Below are 19,589 nucleotides of genomic sequence, written 5' to 3' on the forward strand. Positions count from 1 at the left end.
CTCTGGTCAGCGTGTGTAGGTCAGGCGGGTCTCTGGTCAGCGTGTGTAGGTCAGGCGGGTCACTGGTCAGCTTGTGTAGGTCAGGCAGGTCTCTGGTCAGCATGTGTAGGTCAGGCAGGTCTCTGGTCAGCGTGTGTTGGTCAGGCAGGTCTCTGGTCAGTGTGTGTAGGTCAGGCAGGTCACTTGTCAGCGTGTGTAGGTCAGGCAGGTCTCTGGTCAGTGTGTGTTTGTCAGGCAGGTCACTGGTCAGCGTGTGTAGGTCAGGCAGGTCTCTGGTCAGCGTGTGTAGGTCAGGCAGGTCTCTGGTCAGTGTGTGTTTGTCAGGCAGGTCACTGTTCAGCTTGTGTAGGTCAGGCAGGTCACTGGTCAGCTTGTGTAGGTCAGGCAGGTCTCTGGTCAGTGTGTGTAGGTCAGGCAGGTCTCTGGTCAGCGTGTGTAGGTCAGGCAGGTCACTGGTCAGCTTGTGTAGGTCAGGCAGGTCTCTGGTCAGTGTATGTAGGTCAGGCAGGTCACTGGTCAGCCTGTGTAGGTCAGGCAGGTCACTGGTCAGCGTGTGTAGGTCAGGCAGGTCACTGGTCAGCGTGTGTAGGTCAGGCAGGTCTCTGGTCAGTGTGTGTAGGTCAGGCAGGTCTCTGGTCAGTGTATGTAGGTCAGGCAGGTCTCTGGTCAGCTTGTGTAGGTCAGGCAGGTCTCTGGTCAGTGTATGTAGGTCAGGCAGGTCACTGGTCAGCCTGTGTAGGTCAGGCAGGTCACTGGTCAGCGTGTGTAGGTCAGGCAGGTCACTGGTCAGCGTGTGTAGGTCAGGCAGGTCTCTGGTCAGTGTGTGTAGGTCAGGCAGGTCTCTGGTCAGTGTATGTAGGTCAGGCAGGTCTCTGGTCAGCTTGTGTAGGTCAGGCAGGTCTCTGGTCAGTGTATGTAGGTCAGGCAGGTCACTGGTCAGCCTGTGTAGGTCAGGCAGGTCACTGGTCAGCGTGTGTAGGTCAGGCAGGTCACTGGTCAGCGTGTGTAGGTCAGGCAGGTCTCTGGTCAGTGTGTGTAGGTCAGGCAGGTCTCTGGTCAGTGTGTGTAGGTCAGGCAGGTCTCTGGTCAGCCTGTGTAGGTCAGGCAGGTCACTGGTCAGCGTGTGTAGGTCAGGCAGGTCTCTGGTCAGCGTGTGTAGGTCAGGCAGGTCACTGGTCAGCGTGTGTAGGTCAGGCAGGTCTCTGGTCAGCGTGCGTAGGTCAGGCAGGTCTCTGGTCTAATTTATCCCAAAGGTGTTCTATCGGGTTGAGGTCAGGTCTCTGTGCAGGTCAGTGGTTTCAAGACGGGATGTCCAACAATCTCATATAGGTGTGATGATCAGGTGGCCACAGCTTATGAGCATATTAATGGGGCAATACTGCATTATAACCACAAAGACATGCCAACGCCATATTATTATCCATGTTTTCGCAATGGAATGTCCAATAAGGTCATATAGGTGTGTAGGTCAGGTGGCCACAGCTTTTAGGCATATCAGTGGGGGTGTACCACATTGTAGCCACAAAGGGAGGTCAACTCCACATTAATAACCATGGTTTTCGAAACTGGATGCCCAACGATCTCATGTAGGTGTGGTTGGTCGGGTGTAAATGTTTTAGAAGCCGATCAAGCAAAATTGACACTTTGCAACTGTATCAGCGTAAGCCACTTTTGGTATCCTTTAAAAAAAAATGTGGCCTCATGTGTATCATGTCTAGTGATATACATAACATTTACCTTATCACAGATCGTACTGACTTCCGTGTCCTTCTCTGTACCTGTAATTTGAGCACATGGTAAATTGACGTAAATAGGAGGGTGTATCTCCCCAGTGGGGACACGGACAGCAATAAACAAAACTGGATGTTTTAAAGCAGGACGCCTGCAAAATAAAAAAGCCAGCTTTTGCGGCAATGTTCACCTTTCACCACTTCAATGCCAGACACTTACACCCCCTTCCTGCCCAAGCCAATTTTAACCACTTAAGGACCGAGCCTCGTTTTGAGATTTGGGGCCAGATCCACAAAGAACTGCCTATCTTTAGGCAGGCGTAGCGTATCTCAGATACAGTACGCTGCCGTAACTTAAAGCGGAGGTTCCTTACCCAGAAAGAATTTGCGCCGTAAGTTACGGCGGCGTAGTGTAAATGTTTCGGCGTAAGGGCGTGAAATTCAAATGACTAAGATTTGGGCGTGTTTTATGTTAATTCATCTTACCCCACGTAAATGAATTTTTTTTTAACGGCGCATGCGCCGTCCGTGGGGGTATCCCAGTGCGCATGCTCGAAATCACGTCGCAAATAGTCAATGCTTTCGACGTGAACGTAATTTACGCAAAGCCCTATTCGCGAACGTTTTACGCAAACGACTGAAAATTCAACGCTGTCCCGACGTCCATACCTAACATTGCGTACACCTCATAGAGGCAGGGGTAACGTTACGCCGAAAAAAGCCTTTACGTAAACGACGTAAAAAAATGTGCCGGGCGGACGTACGTTTGAGAATCGGCGTATCTAGCTAATTTGCATACTCTACGCAGAAATCAACGGAAGCGCCACCTAGCGGCCAGCGTAAATATGCACCTAAGATCCGACGGCATACTAAGACGTACGTCAGTCAGATCTAGCCCACATTCAGGCGTATCTTGTTTTGTGGATACAAAACAAAGATACGACGGCGCATCTTAGAAATTACGCGCCGTATCAATAGATACGCCGCAGTAAGTTCTTTGTGGATCTGGCCCTTGGTGTTTACAAGTTTAAAACTGTTTGTTTTTTTTTGCTAGAAAATAACTTAGAACCCCCAAACATTATATATTTTTTTTTTTTTCTAACACCCTAGAGAATAAAATGGCGGTCATTGCAATACTTTTTGTTACAGCGGTGAAGACCTGGAGGGGGCCGCTGTAAAAGAGCTAAAGAAGAAAGCGCCCCCCGGCGGAAGAGAACCAGCCGGCGGTGAAGACCGGGACCCCCCCCCCCCCCGCAGAAGACGTTGAAGAAGCCCGGGAGGGGGCTGCTGTAAAAGAGCTAAAAAAGAAAGCACCCTCCCCCCGGCGGAAGAGAACCAGACGGCAGTGAAGACCGGGACCCCCTGGCAGAAGACCTCGAAGAAGCTGGGCCCACCCTCGTAAAAGAGCTAAAGAAGAGAAGGGGGGCCCCCGGAGCTGACTAGTAAATTACTTTAAAAACCCTGTGTAGTGTGTTTTTAAAAAAAAATTCTGCCAGGTGAATGAATAGGGGTACGATGTACCCCATACTCATTCACCTAGGGTGGGGGGCCGGTATCTGGGGGCCCCCTTATTAAAGGGGGCTCCTGGATTCCGATAAGCTCCCCTCCCCCAGACCCTGACAACCAACGGCCAGGGTTGTCGGGAAGAGGCCCTGTCCTCATCAACATGGGGACAGGTGCTTTGGGGCAGGGGGGGGCCACAGGGCGCCCCCCCTGCCTCAAAGCACCTACCCCCCAATGTTGAGGACATGCGGCCTGGCACGGTTAAGGAGGAGGGGGGGGCACTCGCTCGTCCCCACCCCCTTTCCTGAGCGGTCGGGCTGCTGCTCGGATACGGGTTTGGTATGGATTTTGGGGGGAACCCCACGCCATTTTTTTGGCGTACAGGGGTTCCCCTTAAAATCCATAGCAGACCCAAGGGCCTGGTATGCTCCTGTAGGGATTACTTGATTTTATTAATTTTTACACCGTTTAAAAATAAATAAATGAATGGGTCGCTTTTATTCCTATTACGAGAAATGTAAACATCCCTTGTAATAGAAAAAAGCATGACAGGTCCTCTTAAATATGAGATCTGGGGGTCAAAAAGATGTCACATCTCATATTTAGACTAAAATGCAATGAAAAAAATAAAAATGTTGTCATTTGAAAAAATTACAACAAAAAAATGTGCCTTTAAGCCGTATGGGGGGAAGTGATGTTGTGACATCACTTCCGTCCTCCTATGCTATGGAGACGGGTGGGGGCCATCTTCCCCTCACTCGCCTCCATAGCCAGCAAGGAACAGGACCCGATCGCCTCCGCCGCTACCAACAGCTCCGGTAAGCGGCAGAGGGCGCGGGAGAGCGGGGGGCCCCTCTCCCGCTACCGATTATGGTGATCTTGTGGCGTATCCACCGCAGAGACCACCATTATCGTTTACAGAACCACCGCCTGAAGAGATGGATGCCTCGGTTGTGGTAGCAGCTGCTGCCGTTACCGAGATATCCCTCTTCAAAAAGAGGACGTACATAGTCATGCGGCACTCACGGGTGGCACTGGTGGGCACTGATGGTCACTGATAGGCAACACTGATGGGCACTGAAAGGCTGCACTGGTGGGTACTTAGGGTGGCACTGATAGGCAGCACTGCTGGCCACAGATGGGCATTGATAGGCGGCACTGCTGGGCACTGATATGCGGCACTGATAGATGGCACTGATAGGCATCCCTGGTGGTACTGGCAGGCATTGTGGATGGGCACAGGTTGGCAGCTGCCAGGGCATTGATTGGCATATCCCTGGTGGTCTAGGGTGGCATACCTGGTGGTCCAGTGTGATGGCCACTCCTGGCAGTCCTGGCGTCATCCTGGTGGTCTTCCGAGGGGGGGCTGCGCTTATAAAAAATCAGCACAGACCCCCGCGTCAGGAAAGCAGCCGATCGGCTCTCCTCTACTCGCATCTGTCAGACGCGAGTGAGGAAAACCTGATCAACGGCTCTTCCTGGTTACATCGTGATCAGGGCCATCTTAATAGCATCATGGGCCCCTGGGCAAAGTAATGCTCTGGGGCCCCTACAATGGAGACAGTGCAGGTAAACAGAAATCACATAGGTAGGGGGTAGGGGATATCCATGGTGTAGAGGGGTCAGAGTTCTGGGGGGATATCTGCAGAGGCGGCTCTTTAATTAGGCAAATTAGGCAGTCACCTAAGGCCTCGCACTCACAGGGGCCTCATGGCTGCCTAACTTACCCAATGCATTACCCGAGTTTTGAGGGACAGGGGACCTTAACGCTGCTGTGCTAAGGCAGCGTTAAGAGCCCTGACTCAAAAGAGGGGCCGTCGCCCGCCAGCGCCCTTAACAACCAGTGAATATCAGTGACACCGCCCCTTGTGATGTCAATGACCCAGCATGCCCTCAGTCAATTATGTCACAAGGGGGCGGGTTCACCAGGTAATGCCACCCCGCCCCTTAGTTGTTAAAAAGCAGGATCTGGGGGCTGCCTTGTTAAAGGGGGCTTCCAGATTCCGAAAAGCCCCCCTACCCGCAGACCCCCTCAACCATCCGGCCAGGGTTGTGCGGAAGAGAATCTTGTTCTTGAAGTATTTTTCCCATCATGGGCGAGAGTGGGGCCCCATGTCAAGTTTTGCCTAAGGCCTCACAAAGCCCAGAGCCGCCTCTGGATATATGGGATGTAGAGGGGCAGCCCGGGCTCAAGGACCAGCTGCTTTAAAGAAAGGGTAGGGGCCCCCCATGCAGCTGGGCAGTGCCCAGGTGTGCCCTCTGATTAAGACAGCCCTGATCGTGATCAGCCGTGATTGGATACGGCTGATCACGTGGTAAAGAGCCTCCAATCTTTACCGAGATCGGTGTAGCAGTGTGTCAGACTGACACGCCGCACCACAGATCGCCGTGATGCGCATCCCCCCACGGGCCCGCAAAGGCTGTTATCCTGCTGGACATCATATGACGCCCAGTCAGGATAACTGAACCACCGCCCCGGCCGTCATTCTGCTATTGGCCGGGCGGGAAGTGGTTAAGCAAGAGAATTTCATTGCAACACTTTTTTTTGCCACTAGATGTCCTCAGTCTGATGGCCAGCACTAATTAACCCACTTGCTTTGAGCCCAGGTCATCTCTGACCCATTTCAGCCCGTGACTGTACTGTGAAAGGAGAAGTAGCGATGAGCTGTGTTCCGGCCCCCAAGTCCAGGACACAACCTAAACGTTGGAATTGTTTTGACATTTTTTGATGGTTTGAGGTATGTAAAGGGCACTGGCTGCTCAAGACTCAGCATGATAGCCAGGCAACAAGCCCTTCAGGCGGAGAGGCCAACCTCAAGTCCTTGGGGTTCAGGTTTTGGTGAAGAGTAGACCCCGAAGATATCAAGCAGATCAGCTAAAAGTGAAAGTGTATAATACTGTTACAGTGCAGCATAAAGGTTGAGTGGGGGTGTCAAGGAAGTGGCTGGTGAGATTGTATTTACAGCGGTGGTTGGAAAATGTTTGTTGGCGGATGAAGGAGACGGAGGTGATGAAGCGCACAGTGGTCAGGATGTGACACCTCAACGTGCTAAAGACTCCCATCCACACCTTGTCAGCCACTACCACAACACCTTCAGGTACTGTCAGGAGCTCCTACTTTCTGTCTGCTGCGGCCCTTAACCACTTGCTTACCGGCACTTAAACCCCCCTCCTGCCCAGGACAATGTTAAGCTTTCAGCGCTGATGCACTTTGAATGACAATTGCGCGGTTATACAACGCTGTACCCAAATGCAGGGCCAGATTCACAGCGGAGATACGACGGAGTATCTCTCAGAGTATCTATGCGGCTGGTTCATAGAATCAGTTACGCATAGATATCCCTAAGATCAGGTGTAATTGTTTTACACTGTCGGATCTTAGGATGCAGTACCGCGGCCGCCGCTGGGGGGAGTTCGCGTCATAAACCAGCGCCGGGTATGCAGATTAGGAGTTACGGCGATCCACGACAGATTTTCGCGTTCGCTACGTCGCCGCTAGTCTAGTTTCCCGTCGCAAAGTTAGTCGTCGTTTTGGGTGCCCTAACTTTACACAGCACACGTATGTGCTGTCTAAAGTATGGCCGTCGTTCCCGCGTCGAAATGTAAAAATTCACGTCGTTTGCGTAAGCCGTCCGGGAATACGGATTTACGCTATGCGCGTCACCGTTCGAAAAAATTACGTCACTGCGCGCAAAGCACGGCGGGAATTTCCGAAGCGGTGCATGCGCGGTAGGTCCGGCGCGGGAGCGCGCCTAATTTAAATGGCACACGCCCATTTAAATTACGCGGGCTTACGCCCGGAGGCCGCCGGCGTAGTTTTCATCGCAAGTGCTTTGTGAATCAGGCACTTGCGATGAAAACTTGCGGCGGTGTAACGTATCTATGATACGTTACGCCGCCGCACTCCTACCTGAATCTGGCCCGTAATTTTTATCATTTTTTTCCCCACAAATAGAGCTTTCTTTTGGTGGTAGTTGATCTCCTTCATTGATGTACGCTGATGAGGCTGCACTGATGGGCACTGATGAGCTGCACTGATGGGCACTGATGGGCTGCACTGGTGGGCACTGATAGGCAGCACTGGTGGGCACTGAGAGGTGACACTGAGAGGTGGCACCGATGGGTATCACTGAAGGGCATTGATAGATGGCACTGGTGGGCACTGAGAAGTGGCACTAATAGGTAGCAGTGATGGGAACTGATAGGTGGCAGTGATGGGCACTGATAGGTGGCAGTGATGGGCACTGATCGGCACTAGTAAGTTACTCTGATAGGCAGCACTGCTAGGTGGCACTGATTGGCACCACTGGTGGGCATTGATAGGTGGCACTCGTGGGCATTGATAGGTGGCACTGGTGGGCACTTGCAGGTGGCAATGGCAGGGGATACTGACTGCACTGATGAGGCGGATGTGCCTCCTTCTTCTTCGGGAACAATGTCCCTTACGCATAAGCCGGTGATCAACTTTTTTTTCTCCTTAGGCTGTCAGGGGGGTGGTTTGTGGGGGGTGGTCTGTACTAATGGAGGGGGGGGATGGTTTGTGGGGGGTGTTCTGTACTAATGGAGGGGGGGGGTGGTTTGTGGGGGTTCTGTACTAATGGAGGGGGGTGTTTGTCCTAGGGGTGTCTGTACTAATGAAGGTGGGAGGTTTGTGGGGGGGGTCTGTACTGATGGTGGGGTGGGGTGGTCTGTACTAATGGAGGGGGGGGGTGGTTTGTGGGGGGTGTTCTGTACTAATGGAGGGGGGGGGGGTGGTTTGTGGGGGGTGTTCTGTACTAATGGAGGGGGGGGGTGGTTTGTGGGGGTTCTGTACTAATGGAGGGGGGTGTTTGTCCTAGGGGTGTCTGTACTAATGAAGGTGGGAGGTTTATGGGGGGTGGTCTGTACTAATGGAGGGGGGGGTGGTTTGTGGGGGGTGGTCTGTACTAATGGAGGGGGGGGTGGTTTGTGGGGGTTCTGTACTAATGGAGGGGGGGGTGGTTTGTGGGGGGTGTTCTGTACTAATGGAGGGGGGGGGGTGGTTTGTGGGGGTTCTGTACTAATGGAGGGGGGTGTTTGTCCTAGGGGTGTCTGTACTAATGAAGGTGGGAGGTTTATGGGGGGTGGTCTGTACTAATGGAGGGGGGGGGGGTTTGTGGGGGGTGGTCTGTACTAATGGAGGGGGGGTGGTTTGTGGGGGTTCTGTACTAATGGAGGGGGGGGTGGTTTGTGGGGGGTGTTCTGTACTAATGGAGGGGGGGGGTGGTTTGTGGGGGTTCTGTACTAATGGAGGGGGGTGTTTGTCCTAGGGGTGTCTGTACTAATGAAGGTGGGAGGTTTGTGGGGGGGGTCTGTACTGATGGTGGGGTGGGGTGGTCTGTACTAATGGAGGGGGGGGGGGTGGTTTGTGGGGGTCTGTACTAATGGAGGTGGGTGTTTGTACTAGGGGTGTCTGTACTAATGAAGGTGGGAGGGTTGTGGGGGGGTCTGTACTGATGGTGGGGGGTCTGTACTAATGGAGGGGGTGGTTTGTGGGGGGGGGGGTCTGTCCTAATGGAGGGGGGGTGGCTTGTCCTGGGGGGTCTGTACTAATGGAGGGGGGGTCTGTACTGAGAAAGGTCTGTACTGAGGGAGGGGTTCATACTTAGTGGGGAGTCTGCACTGATGGAGGGGGGTCTATATCAGTGGAGGGGGGTCTGTACTGAGGGGCGACTATAGATGGTGGAGGGGGGTGACACCAACCCCAGTAACACCACTGCAGCCACGGGCTCTTTATAACTTTTGCGCAAACCAATCAATATACGCTTATTGCGATTTTTTTATTTTTTTTTACCAAAATATGTAGAAGAATACATATCGGCCTAAACTGAGGAAACAAATCTGCTTTTTTTTTTTAAAAAAATGGGGATATTTATTATAGCAAACAGTACAAAATATTGCTTTTTTTTTCAAAATTGTCGCTTTATTTTTGTTTATAGCGCAAAAAATAAAAACCGCAGAGGTGATCAAATACCACCAAAAGAAGGCTCTATTTGTGGGGAAAAAAGGACGCCGATTTTGTTTGGGAGCCACGTCGCACGACCGCGCAATTGTCAGTTAAAGCGACGCAGTGCCGAATCGCAAAAAAAATGGCCCGGTCTTTGGCCAGCCAAATGGCCCGGGGCTACGCGGTTAAAGATCACGGGATGGGAATGGCGCGATTTGTCACGGGAGGGTTGCAGCCACTGAATTAGCAAAGCTGTTTGCGTAGTTTGAGCTTCAGTATGGATACCAGTTTAGAATTATTGCAAATTTTTTTAATACTTACCTATATTTTTGCTTTTCCGCTTCTTGTAGAGTAAAAATATAATGATAATAATAATCATGAAGGCAATGATGGGAAGTACAATCCCCCATGGTGGACATTCATCGATTTGTAGACGACTGGTGTCTCCTTCTGTGAGTTGAAAGACCGCATTAAAACTCTTCGAGATCGTATTAAAGTAATAACATTTCCTAAAACATTTCATTTCACCAAAATTTCTTATTTTAAGAACTACGGGCCAGATTCTCAAAGAATTATGTTACGCAGCGGCGGCGTAACGTAACCCATTTACGTTACACCACCGCAAGTTTACAGCGTAAGTGCCTGATTCACAAAGCTCTTACCTGTAAACTTGCGGCGGTGTAACGTAAATGCGCTCGGCGCAAGCCCGCCTAATTCAAATGGGGCGGGCACCATTTAAATTAGGCGCGTTCCCGCGCCGATCGTACTGCGCATGCGCCGTCCCTAAAATTTCCCGACGTGCATTGCGCTAAATGACGTCGCAAGGACGTCATTGGTTTTGACGTTAACGTAAATGGCGTCCAGCGCCATTCACGGACGACTTACGCAAACGACGTACATTTTAAAATTTCGACGCGGGAACGACGGCCATACTTAACATTGGTTGCCCCTCATATAGCAGGGGCAACTTTTACGCGTCGCAAAAGCTACGGAAACATCGTAAATTCACTGCGTCGACCGCGCGTACGTCCGGGAATTCGCGTAAATAGCTAATTTGCATAGACGACGGGGGAAAACGACGTCGGCGACACCTAGCGGCGGGAAAAAAAATTGCATCTAAGATCTGACAGCGTAAGAGCCTTACGCCTGTCGGATCTAAGGGATATCTATGCGTAACTGATTCTAAGAATCAGTCGCATAGATACGCCGGGCCAGATTAGGACTTACGACGGCGCAAATGGCGTTGCGCCGTCGTAAGCCCTTTGAGAATCTGGCCCTTTATTCCTCTTTGGCAACGGCATAGGTGTGCACAGCCTTTGGCATTAGGGTGTGCCCCCCAAAGCTCAAACACACTCTACCGATCACTCACGATGTTCATTCAGAAAGGGAAGGGGCAGGTAAATGGCATATTTACTGGCCCCTTCCCCGACTCATCCTAAAACATCCACAGTAACAACCGGTGGGAGAGGAGGGAAGCTGGTAGTGCTGTGGGGGGAAAGAGGGAGAGCCAGGTCAGTAGGGGGGATCTGTTCTGCACAGGTGATTAGGGTGTGCCTGGGCACGCCTGGCACACCCTGTGCGCACGCCTATGGGTAACGGCCTGATTGTCAGCTGAGAGTCAGTCCTTGAGTGTCCATGTTAGATGTCTCTTTTGCAAAGCACTGCTGATAGAAATCAGCCTACCTGTCGGGGGCACCATTCAGCTCCACCCCTGGTCCCACCCCTGGTCCCTCCTTGGTCCCTCCTTCAGCCCAACCCTGGCCCCTCCCCAGACCCTGCCTTGAAACAAAGTCAATATGGCCAGTGCCATATTGTGCTGCAGACAGTGCCACCCATTATGCCATTGGCGGCGTGGGTGGCACTGTATCTGCAGCCAGCACATGCGTTATGACATTAACGTTATGTGTGGCACTGTCTGCAGCACATTACGGCATTGGCGGCATGGGTGGGCCATAACCATAGGTGTGCGCAGCCTATTGCATTAGGGTTAGGGTGACCACGTGTCCCGGATTGCCCGCATTTTGCAGGTCTGTCGCGGGCACCTTCATTTCCGGACAATACAGTGTCCCGGAATAAAACTGACACAGCCACCCCCCCCCCCCCCGGGCCAATCTGATGCCCCCAAAAAAGGGCGCCACATCACCGCTTTACTCACTGACAGTACTTGTCCTGGCCTGGAATGCCTAAAGAAGCACAATCCCCGCCCCCTGCTTGTGATTGGAGAAATCGTAAATCCCGCCTCTTGTGTCCAATCCCTGTGCTGTGATTCGTTACAGCACAAGCTGATTTTTGGGAAGGGGGGGGTGTCCCTGAATGGCAGTTTGGAGATGTGGTCACCCTAACTAGGGTGTGCACCCTTAAGCTCAAACACACACATGCATGTGTATGTGTCTACATATATATGTATATGACCCCGGCACATTGATCTCCCTGCCGGCGCAGGGAAAGAGAAGAGCATAAACACTTCTTTTATGGTAGAGCCGGGAGAGGGAGACCTTTCCCATGCTCCTGCTGCTACACCGAGCGATAACACTAATGCGCATGGGGTGATTAGGGAGTGCCTGGGCACATCCGGCACACCCTGTGCGCACGCCTATGGCCATAACGCATGTGCTACCTGCAGACAGTGCCAACCATGGCGCCAATGCCATATTGTGCTGCAGACAGTGCCACCCACGCCGCCAACGCCATAATGCACAGGTGCCAAACACAAGGCCCGCGGGCCGAATCCGGCCCTCCAGGCCATTTTATGTGGCCCTCCAGGCCTCTTCTGGTCCTCCTCCAGACCCCTTCTTTCTTAATTCAAGCAATGCATCCAGCTTCTTCCCAGCGGCAGCATAAGGAAAGTGGGGTGCACTGTGATGTAAGGGAGAGTGGGGGGACTCAACTTCTGATGGTGGGGTGGCTCTTGACATCTAATGTAAGGGGAGGGGATGCGCTGGACATCTAATCTTACAGATACAACCGGCCCTTTTGAGGACAATCATAACGCTGATGTGGCCCACCCGGAGAGAGAGGAATCACTCCGTGGCGCCAGAGGGACGGCGCTATAGAGGATGCGCTGGCCGGGACTATAAGGTCAAAAGTTGGTGGACACCCCTACAAATTACTGCATTCCAGTGAAGGGTTCAGTCAATGTGACAATTGTGAAGATCCTTTTTTTCATGTTCCCACCTGACTGTGCCCCTGTGTATAAAGGCAGCTCCATAAAGACATGGGGGTAGATTCAGGTACATTTGCGCATTTTTTATGGAGGCGCAGGGCAAAGTTTTTGCCCTGCGCCCCCGCAAATTTTCTGCGCTACCCGCGATTCACGGAGCAGTAGCTCCGTAAATTGCGTGGGCGCTCCGGCAAAATGCCCGGCGTAAGCGCGCGCAATTTAAATGATCCCGTAGGGGGCGGGAATCATTTAAATTAGGCGCGTTCCCGCGCCAATCGTAGAGCGCATGCTCTGTTGGGAAACTTTCCCGACGTGCATTGCGGTAAATGACGTTGCAAGGACGTCATTTGCTTCAAAGTTAACGTGAATGGCGTCCAGCGCCATTCACGATTCACTTACGCAAACGACGTAAAGTTCAAATTTTGCCACGCGGGAACGACGGGTATACGTAACATTGGCTGCCCCTGCTAATAGCAGGGGCAGCCTTACGCGAAAACCGCCGTACGCAAACGACGTAAACTGCGTACGCAGGGCTCGCGTAACGTTGTGAATCGGCGTTAGTATGCAATTTGCATACTATACGCTGAGCACAACGGGAACGCCACCTAGCCGCCATCGCAAGAATGAAGCCTAAGATATGCGGGCATAAGAGCCTTATGCCACGCATATCTTAGGCTGCAGTCGGCGTAACGAGGTTCCTGAATCAGGAGCATTCGTTACGCCGGCACAAGTAAGCAATTGCGCTGCGTAACTATGGTTACGCAGGCGCAATTGCTCTCTGAATCCAGGCCATGGTTTGGTGTGGAGGAAGCTGAGTCACCTGCACAGAGCCTAGACTTCAACCTTACTGAACACCTTTGAGATGAATTGGGACACCAACCGCAACCCAGTCCTTCCTAACCAACATTGACCTCACAAATGGTGGCCAGCTCCATAAAGACATGGTTGGACTAGTTTGCTTTGGTGGAACTCAACTGGCCTCTGCAGAACCCAGGCCTCAACCTCACTGAACACCTTCGGCGTGAGTTGGAACATTGATGGTGAGCCAGATCATCTCATTCAACATCAGTACCTGACCTGATAAATGGTGGCCAGGTCCATAAAGACATGGTTGAACCAGTTTGCTTTGGTGGAACTCAACTGGCCTCTGCAGAACCCAGGCCTCAACCCCACTGAACATCTTCGGCGTGAGTTGGAACATTGATGGTGAGCCAGATCATCTCATTCAACATCAGTACCTGACCTCATAAATGGTGGCCAGGTCCATAAAGACATGGTTTGAACAGTTTGGTGTGAAGGAACTTAAGCGTCCCACATAGAGCTCTGACCTTAACCCTACTGATCACCTTTGGGATGAATTGGGACACCGACCGAAAGCCAGATCCTTACAAATAGCCAGAGCCAGAGCCAGACATTACAAATATTATTTTGACTGAATGGGCACAAATTCCCCCAGACACCCTCTAAAATCTTGAGGAAAGCCTTCTAAAGAATAGTGGAGGCCAGTGAAGCCACAAGGGAAGGCCAACTCTATATGAATGTCACGTCAGAAGCGTGTAAGTGGTCCTCTTCCATGATAGCTCCTGGTCTCATTCCAGTATCCTGGTTTTGGCTATTATGCATTCTCCCTGTCTGTCTGTCCACCTGCAAGGTGATTGATGTAGCCACTCGCTGGGTGGAGACCAAACCCGATTTAAGCCAGCCAAGCCTGCAGTCTCATGCTTGTGATCAGTTTTGTTATACGTGCTCAAGCTTCCCGTTTGTCTGCCCTGCTCTGCTGTTTGGATTCCCTGTTTATGACTGCGAATTGGAACATGGACTACTCTCTGAACTATTTTCGCTTTTCGACTACGGATTGGACCCTGACTATTCTAAACCGTGCCTGGACTGTCATTGAACCGCTCTGCCTGGCTGCCAACCGCAAGTACATGTTTGTCCTGCTCAATTTGCCCCTGCCGTGGCATTGTGGCCAGACGCTGTAGCATTGTGAATAAGACCTGGAGGCATCTGACTACAGGTAGGCCTGCTTGCCTTTTGGGAAAGGGGGCTGCTATAGGTGAAGAACACAGAAGTCAGCCATAGTGTCTGAGCGCCTGTGTTGGGGTAGGCGTGACATGTCTATATTTTTTTTTAACTTAAAAAGGCAATTGTGAGCCCGGTCTTGTCATCCAGCATCGGTACCAGACCTCATAAATGGTGGCCACCCTCATAAAGACATGGTCTGATCAGTATGGTATCAGTACCCGATCTCATAAATGTTCTTTTGGCTGAATGGCCACAAATTCAATGGAACACTCCAAAATCTTGTGGAAAGACTTCCCAGAGAAGTGGAGAATTTTAAAGCCCCAAAGAAAGGCAAATTCCATATTTATGGTTATGGTTTTGGAATGCGATGTCCAACAAACTTACATAGGTGTAGTGGTCAGATGTTCACACCTTTGGACAATACGGGTCTGCTACAGGGCCCATCCTAGGGTCACAGAAGCCTGGGTGCAGAAATATTTCTGGTGCCCCCACATGGGCGTGGTCATCTTACTAACTCCTCCCCTTTACACGTGTTTCTATGGCTACGACTCAAACACAGAGATGCTCCCTTATGAAGTCTTCATTACCCTGGGATCCTCCCATGATCTTTTAACAATAAAGAACATTAGTACACTAATGGGGGACCTGGAGCAGGGTCTCTCTAATGCACACAGAGAGGGCTTCTGTTAGAAAGAGCCCCCAGACATTACTAAGAGGGTGGCACTCGGAGAGCATTTCTGGGTGTGCACGGGAAGCCTCTATGGGAGAAGAGCCGACACACGCAGAGGGGGCAGGGCACACAGGAGACTGCTCCACGCGCACCGGACAGAATAATTAGTGGAGCCTAGTGCCGGAACGTGTTCTGGTACTAGGCTCCGCTGCGGTACCCAGCCCGAATTCCGGGGACATCGGGAGGAATGCGCTCTTGTCAGTTGCCAGCGGAGAGAGCAAGCAGGTTGGGGAACCACAGCACCTGCTACATGCGCTCCGCCTCTGGACACAGATGAGGAGGAGGGAGGGGCGCACTTTGGAGCTTCGGTGCCTCTGCGGCGCCTGGGTGCGGAGCACCCCGCGCACCCTGCCTAGGATCGGCCCTGGTCTGCTACGCAACAATCATTTGACTTTATCCTGGAAAAGTCTCTCCATTCTTGGAGGATTTGCAATGGGGAATAATATTACTTCACTTCCTGGCATAAGTAATACGGGGCTAATTCTTCACAGTGGTCTTTGCAGCAGTACAAATCAGCACAGTTTAATCTTGCAGAACAAATGGCCTTACTTCTCTTGCACTGCAGAAAGGAGGTCGCCCACTTGCAAGAGGTCTGTGGTTCACCAAATTTTATATTTACTTCCTTAGCCAACTGTAGATATAGTAGGTGTGAAAGGTGTTTATAAGAACAAATAGAGAAAGGTAACTGTTTTTATATTAATTTTAAAGGAAAATATGTATACTGTGTGTGTAAATGTATGTATGTATGTATATATATATATATATATATATATATATATATATATATATATATACATACACTATATTACCAAAAGTATTGGGACGCCTGCCTTTACACACTCATGAACTTTAATGGCATCCCAGTCTTAAAGCTAGATTCACAGAGAGTTACGCCGTCGTAAAATTAAGCGTATTCTGGAAACCAGATAAGCTTAAATTAGGCTAAGATACGAACGGCGTAGGTCTCCTACGCCGTTGTATCTTAGGGTGTATATTTACGCTGGCCGCTAGGTGGCGCTTCCGTTGTTTGCAGCGTCAAATATGCAAATGAGCAAGATACGCCGATTCACGAACGTACGTGCAACCTCGGATTGCGAGTAACGCAGTTAACGAGCGTTTCGCAATACGAGCAATTAATATTTGGAAAATCCTGACTGAGTGTTGTCTCGCAAAATGAGCAGGATTCAAGCCACATCGGGGTGCAGTACCGCATTTGGCCTGAGGTGCAGGGGCGCCATAGCTGAGCAGAGCAAATTGGAAAGAGGTTTTCTGAGTTCAGTCGAGCTGTCCCCAAGCCTTTACGAGCATTTCCGAGGCTCTCCGGCGCCCCCCCCCACCTCCGGCCACATGCGGTATTGCATGCCATAGAAGTCAATACAGAACAAATTATTTTTGTTTCCATTGACTTCAATGGGGAAACTCGCTTTGATATGCGAGTGCTTTGGATTACGAGCATTCTCCTGGAACGGATTATGCTCATAATCTGAGGTTCCACTGTATATACTGGTAATTAAAACTTACTGGTACAATGGAACCTCGGATTACGAGCATAATCTGTTCCAGGAGAATGCTCGTAATCCAAAGCACTCGCATATCAAAGCGAGTTTCCCCATAGAAGTCAATGGAAACGAAAATAATTTGTTCTGCATTGACTTCTATGGCATGCAATACCGCATGTGGCCGGAGGTGGGGGGGGGGCGCCGGAGAGCCTTCGGAAATGCTCGTAAAGGCTTGGGGACAGCTCGACTGAACTCAGAAAACCTCTTTCCAATTTGCTCTGCTCAGCTATGGCGCCCCTGCACCTCAGGCCAAATGCGGTACTGCACCCCGATGTGGCTTGAATCCTGCTCATTTTGCGAGACAACACTCAGTCAGGATTTTCAAAAAAATAATTGCTCGTATTGCGAAACGCTCGTTAACCGCGTTACTCGCAATCCGAGGTTTCACTGTTATTAATAGAATTACATTTTGTGCATCAAAAGGCGCTTTTGCTCGATACAAGCCCGGTTTCGACTTCACAAGCAACCAAAAATCTGATGGCAAAACACACAGCTATTAGATTGTTTGAGGGTCTATTTATAAAAAAAAATATGACTGGACGAATGTCAAAATCGTTCACCCATCTTTAAAGTACTATCCTCTTATTTTTGTATAATATTTTTTTTTTTATGATCGTCGGCTCCATCTAGTGGCCATAATGCAGTTGCAAGCTGATTGAGATTTCTGTTAGAAAATATCACATTATAGCCACTAGATGGAGCTAACGATCATAAGAAATAATCATATTACACAAAATACAAGGATAATTCATTACGGCTGGGCGAATGCTTGTGACATTCGTTCTGCAAATGTTTTTGTAAATGAACCCCAGAGTAAATACCGGTTACCGCAGATTACTTCTTAGAGGGTGGTTAGGGTCTGAATAAGCCCTTTCTGGTAAATGTTTCATTCACTGATTTTTCAATATACTACATTGCAGTGGTAGCTTTATAAAATCCTGTTTGTTTCTTTAATTTAAAAGATGAGATAATTACCTTGGTGACAGTACTGCCCGGGGGTGACAGTTCTGGAGACGTTGCTGACGGGGTTTTTGGCGGTACATTTGCAGGTGATGTTCGGGTAAACGTTGGATATGTGAACCGTTCGATCACTTATATATAAGTCACTGGTGTTTGGGTAACGCCAGAAAATGGTGACGTTTGAAGCATTGGTTAGGCAGGTCAGGGCCAGGCTGCAGGTCTCGTTGTTGGTCAAGTTGGCATGAATATTTATGTCATTATCCAACAAGACGGCTGCAATAGATGAAGGTACATGTGAATGTTAAACGAAGGACAATATTGGGGATCATCAAAGGCTTAACAGGAAAGAAGGCCCATTATGAGGGGTTCTCACCATTCCTGTACTGAGTTCCCGGGTCTGTACACCCGCTGTGCCCATTATGAGGGGTTCCCACCATCCCTGTGCTGAGTTCCCGGGTCTCTACACCTGCTGGGTCCATAATGAGGGGTTCCCACCATTCCTGCACTAAGTTCCCAGGTCTGCACACCTCTTGTGCTGATCCTAAAGGGTTCCCACCATCCCTGGGCTGAGTTCCCAGGTCTGCCCACCCGCTGTGCCCATTATGAGGGGTTTCCAACATCCCTGTGCTGAGTTCCCCTGATCTGGACACCTGCTGTGCCCATTATGAAAGGCTTCCATTATCACTGTGGTGAGTTCCTGGGCCTATTCCTAGCATCCCAGCGTTGAGTTCCTGGGTCAACACACCTCCTGTGCCCATTATGAGGGGTTCCCACCATCCCTGTGCTGAGTTCCTGGGTCTGTACACCTCCTGTGCCCATTATGAGGGGTTCCCACCATCCCTGTGCTGAGTTCTCAGGTCTGTACACCTGCTGTGCCCATTATGATGGGTTCCCACCATGTCTGCACTGAGTTCCCAGGTCTACACACCTTCTGAGTTCCCCTAGTCTGGACACCTCCTGTGCCTATTATGAGGGGCTCCCATTATGCCTGAGCCAAGTTCCTGGGTCTGTGTACCTGCTGGGTCCATAATGAGGGGTTCCCACCATCCCTGCACTAAGTTCCCAGGTCTGCACACCCCTTATGCTTATCCTAAAGGGTTCCCACTATCCCTGTGCTGAGTTCCCGGGTCTGTACACCTGATGTGCCCTTTATGAGGGGTTCCCACCATCCCTGTGCTGAGTTCCCAGGTCTGTACACCTGTTGTGCCCATTATGAGGTGTTCCCACCATCCCTGTGCTGAGTTCCCGGGTCTGTACACCTGCTGTGCCCATTATGAGGGTTTCCACCATCCCTGTGCTGAGTTCCCAGGTCTATACACCTGCTATGCCCATTATGAGGGGTTCCCACCATCCCTGTGCTGAGTTCCCAGGTCTCAACAACTACTGTGCGCATAAAGTTAGCACCAAACATTTACGAGTATGCAATTTTTTTTTAATAAAAATAAAAAGTCCTTCAAAAACACAAAAACCCATTTTCACTTACGATAGACTTTGAGGTGAAATTGCGGGTGTACTTCTAGGACATTGGCCGTGTAGGTTCCTTGGTCTTTCCTGGTGACATTGGAAATTTTCAGGGACACCCCATCCACGCAATGCAGTCGCCCCCTGAACTTGTTATTCTTTACTTCGATCCGCCCTTCGGCCCTCGTTGTGCCAATGTGAGTTTTATCAAAGATCCAATAGATTTCACTCACTCCTGTCTCATTGATGGGTAGAATGACGTCCCTCCCCTCGGCGGAGATCACTTCCACGGGATGTCGAAAAGCTCTGGCAAATCGCACTGTCAGCAAAAAAAAAAAGAAAAACAGCAAATCTCTTATTTAATTGGCTGCAGTAGACTGGTACGTTGGTGGAAAACTACCAATCAGGGTCGCTGTTAGAAATCACGGGCCCTCGTACAGCCTACCTCATGGGGCCCCCGTGCAAACATTTCCAAACAAAAATCCCCCCTCCTAGC

At 50.6% G+C, this 19,589-nt stretch overlaps 1 protein-coding gene across 1 annotated transcript in view; it reads right to left on the minus strand.

Moving 5' to 3' along the window:
- The window catches only part of LOC120920119, a 54,105-nt gene that overhangs the window by 20,293 nt on the left and 14,223 nt on the right, over positions 1-19,589 (minus strand). Inside the window, exons 2-5 of the mRNA XM_040332031.1 lie at positions 19,116-19,412; positions 17,648-17,905; positions 9,520-9,648; positions 1,738-1,778 (exon numbers count right to left, since the gene is read on the minus strand). Coding sequence (XP_040187965.1) covers positions 1,738-1,778; positions 9,520-9,648; positions 17,648-17,905; positions 19,116-19,412 — 725 coding nt within the window. The remainder of the gene's footprint in view (positions 1-1,737; positions 1,779-9,519; positions 9,649-17,647; positions 17,906-19,115; positions 19,413-19,589) is intronic.

Source organism: Rana temporaria, chromosome 13 (assembly GCF_905171775.1).
Source record: "Rana temporaria chromosome 13, aRanTem1.1, whole genome shotgun sequence".
Taxonomy (NCBI): Eukaryota; Metazoa; Chordata; class Amphibia; order Anura; family Ranidae; genus Rana; species Rana temporaria.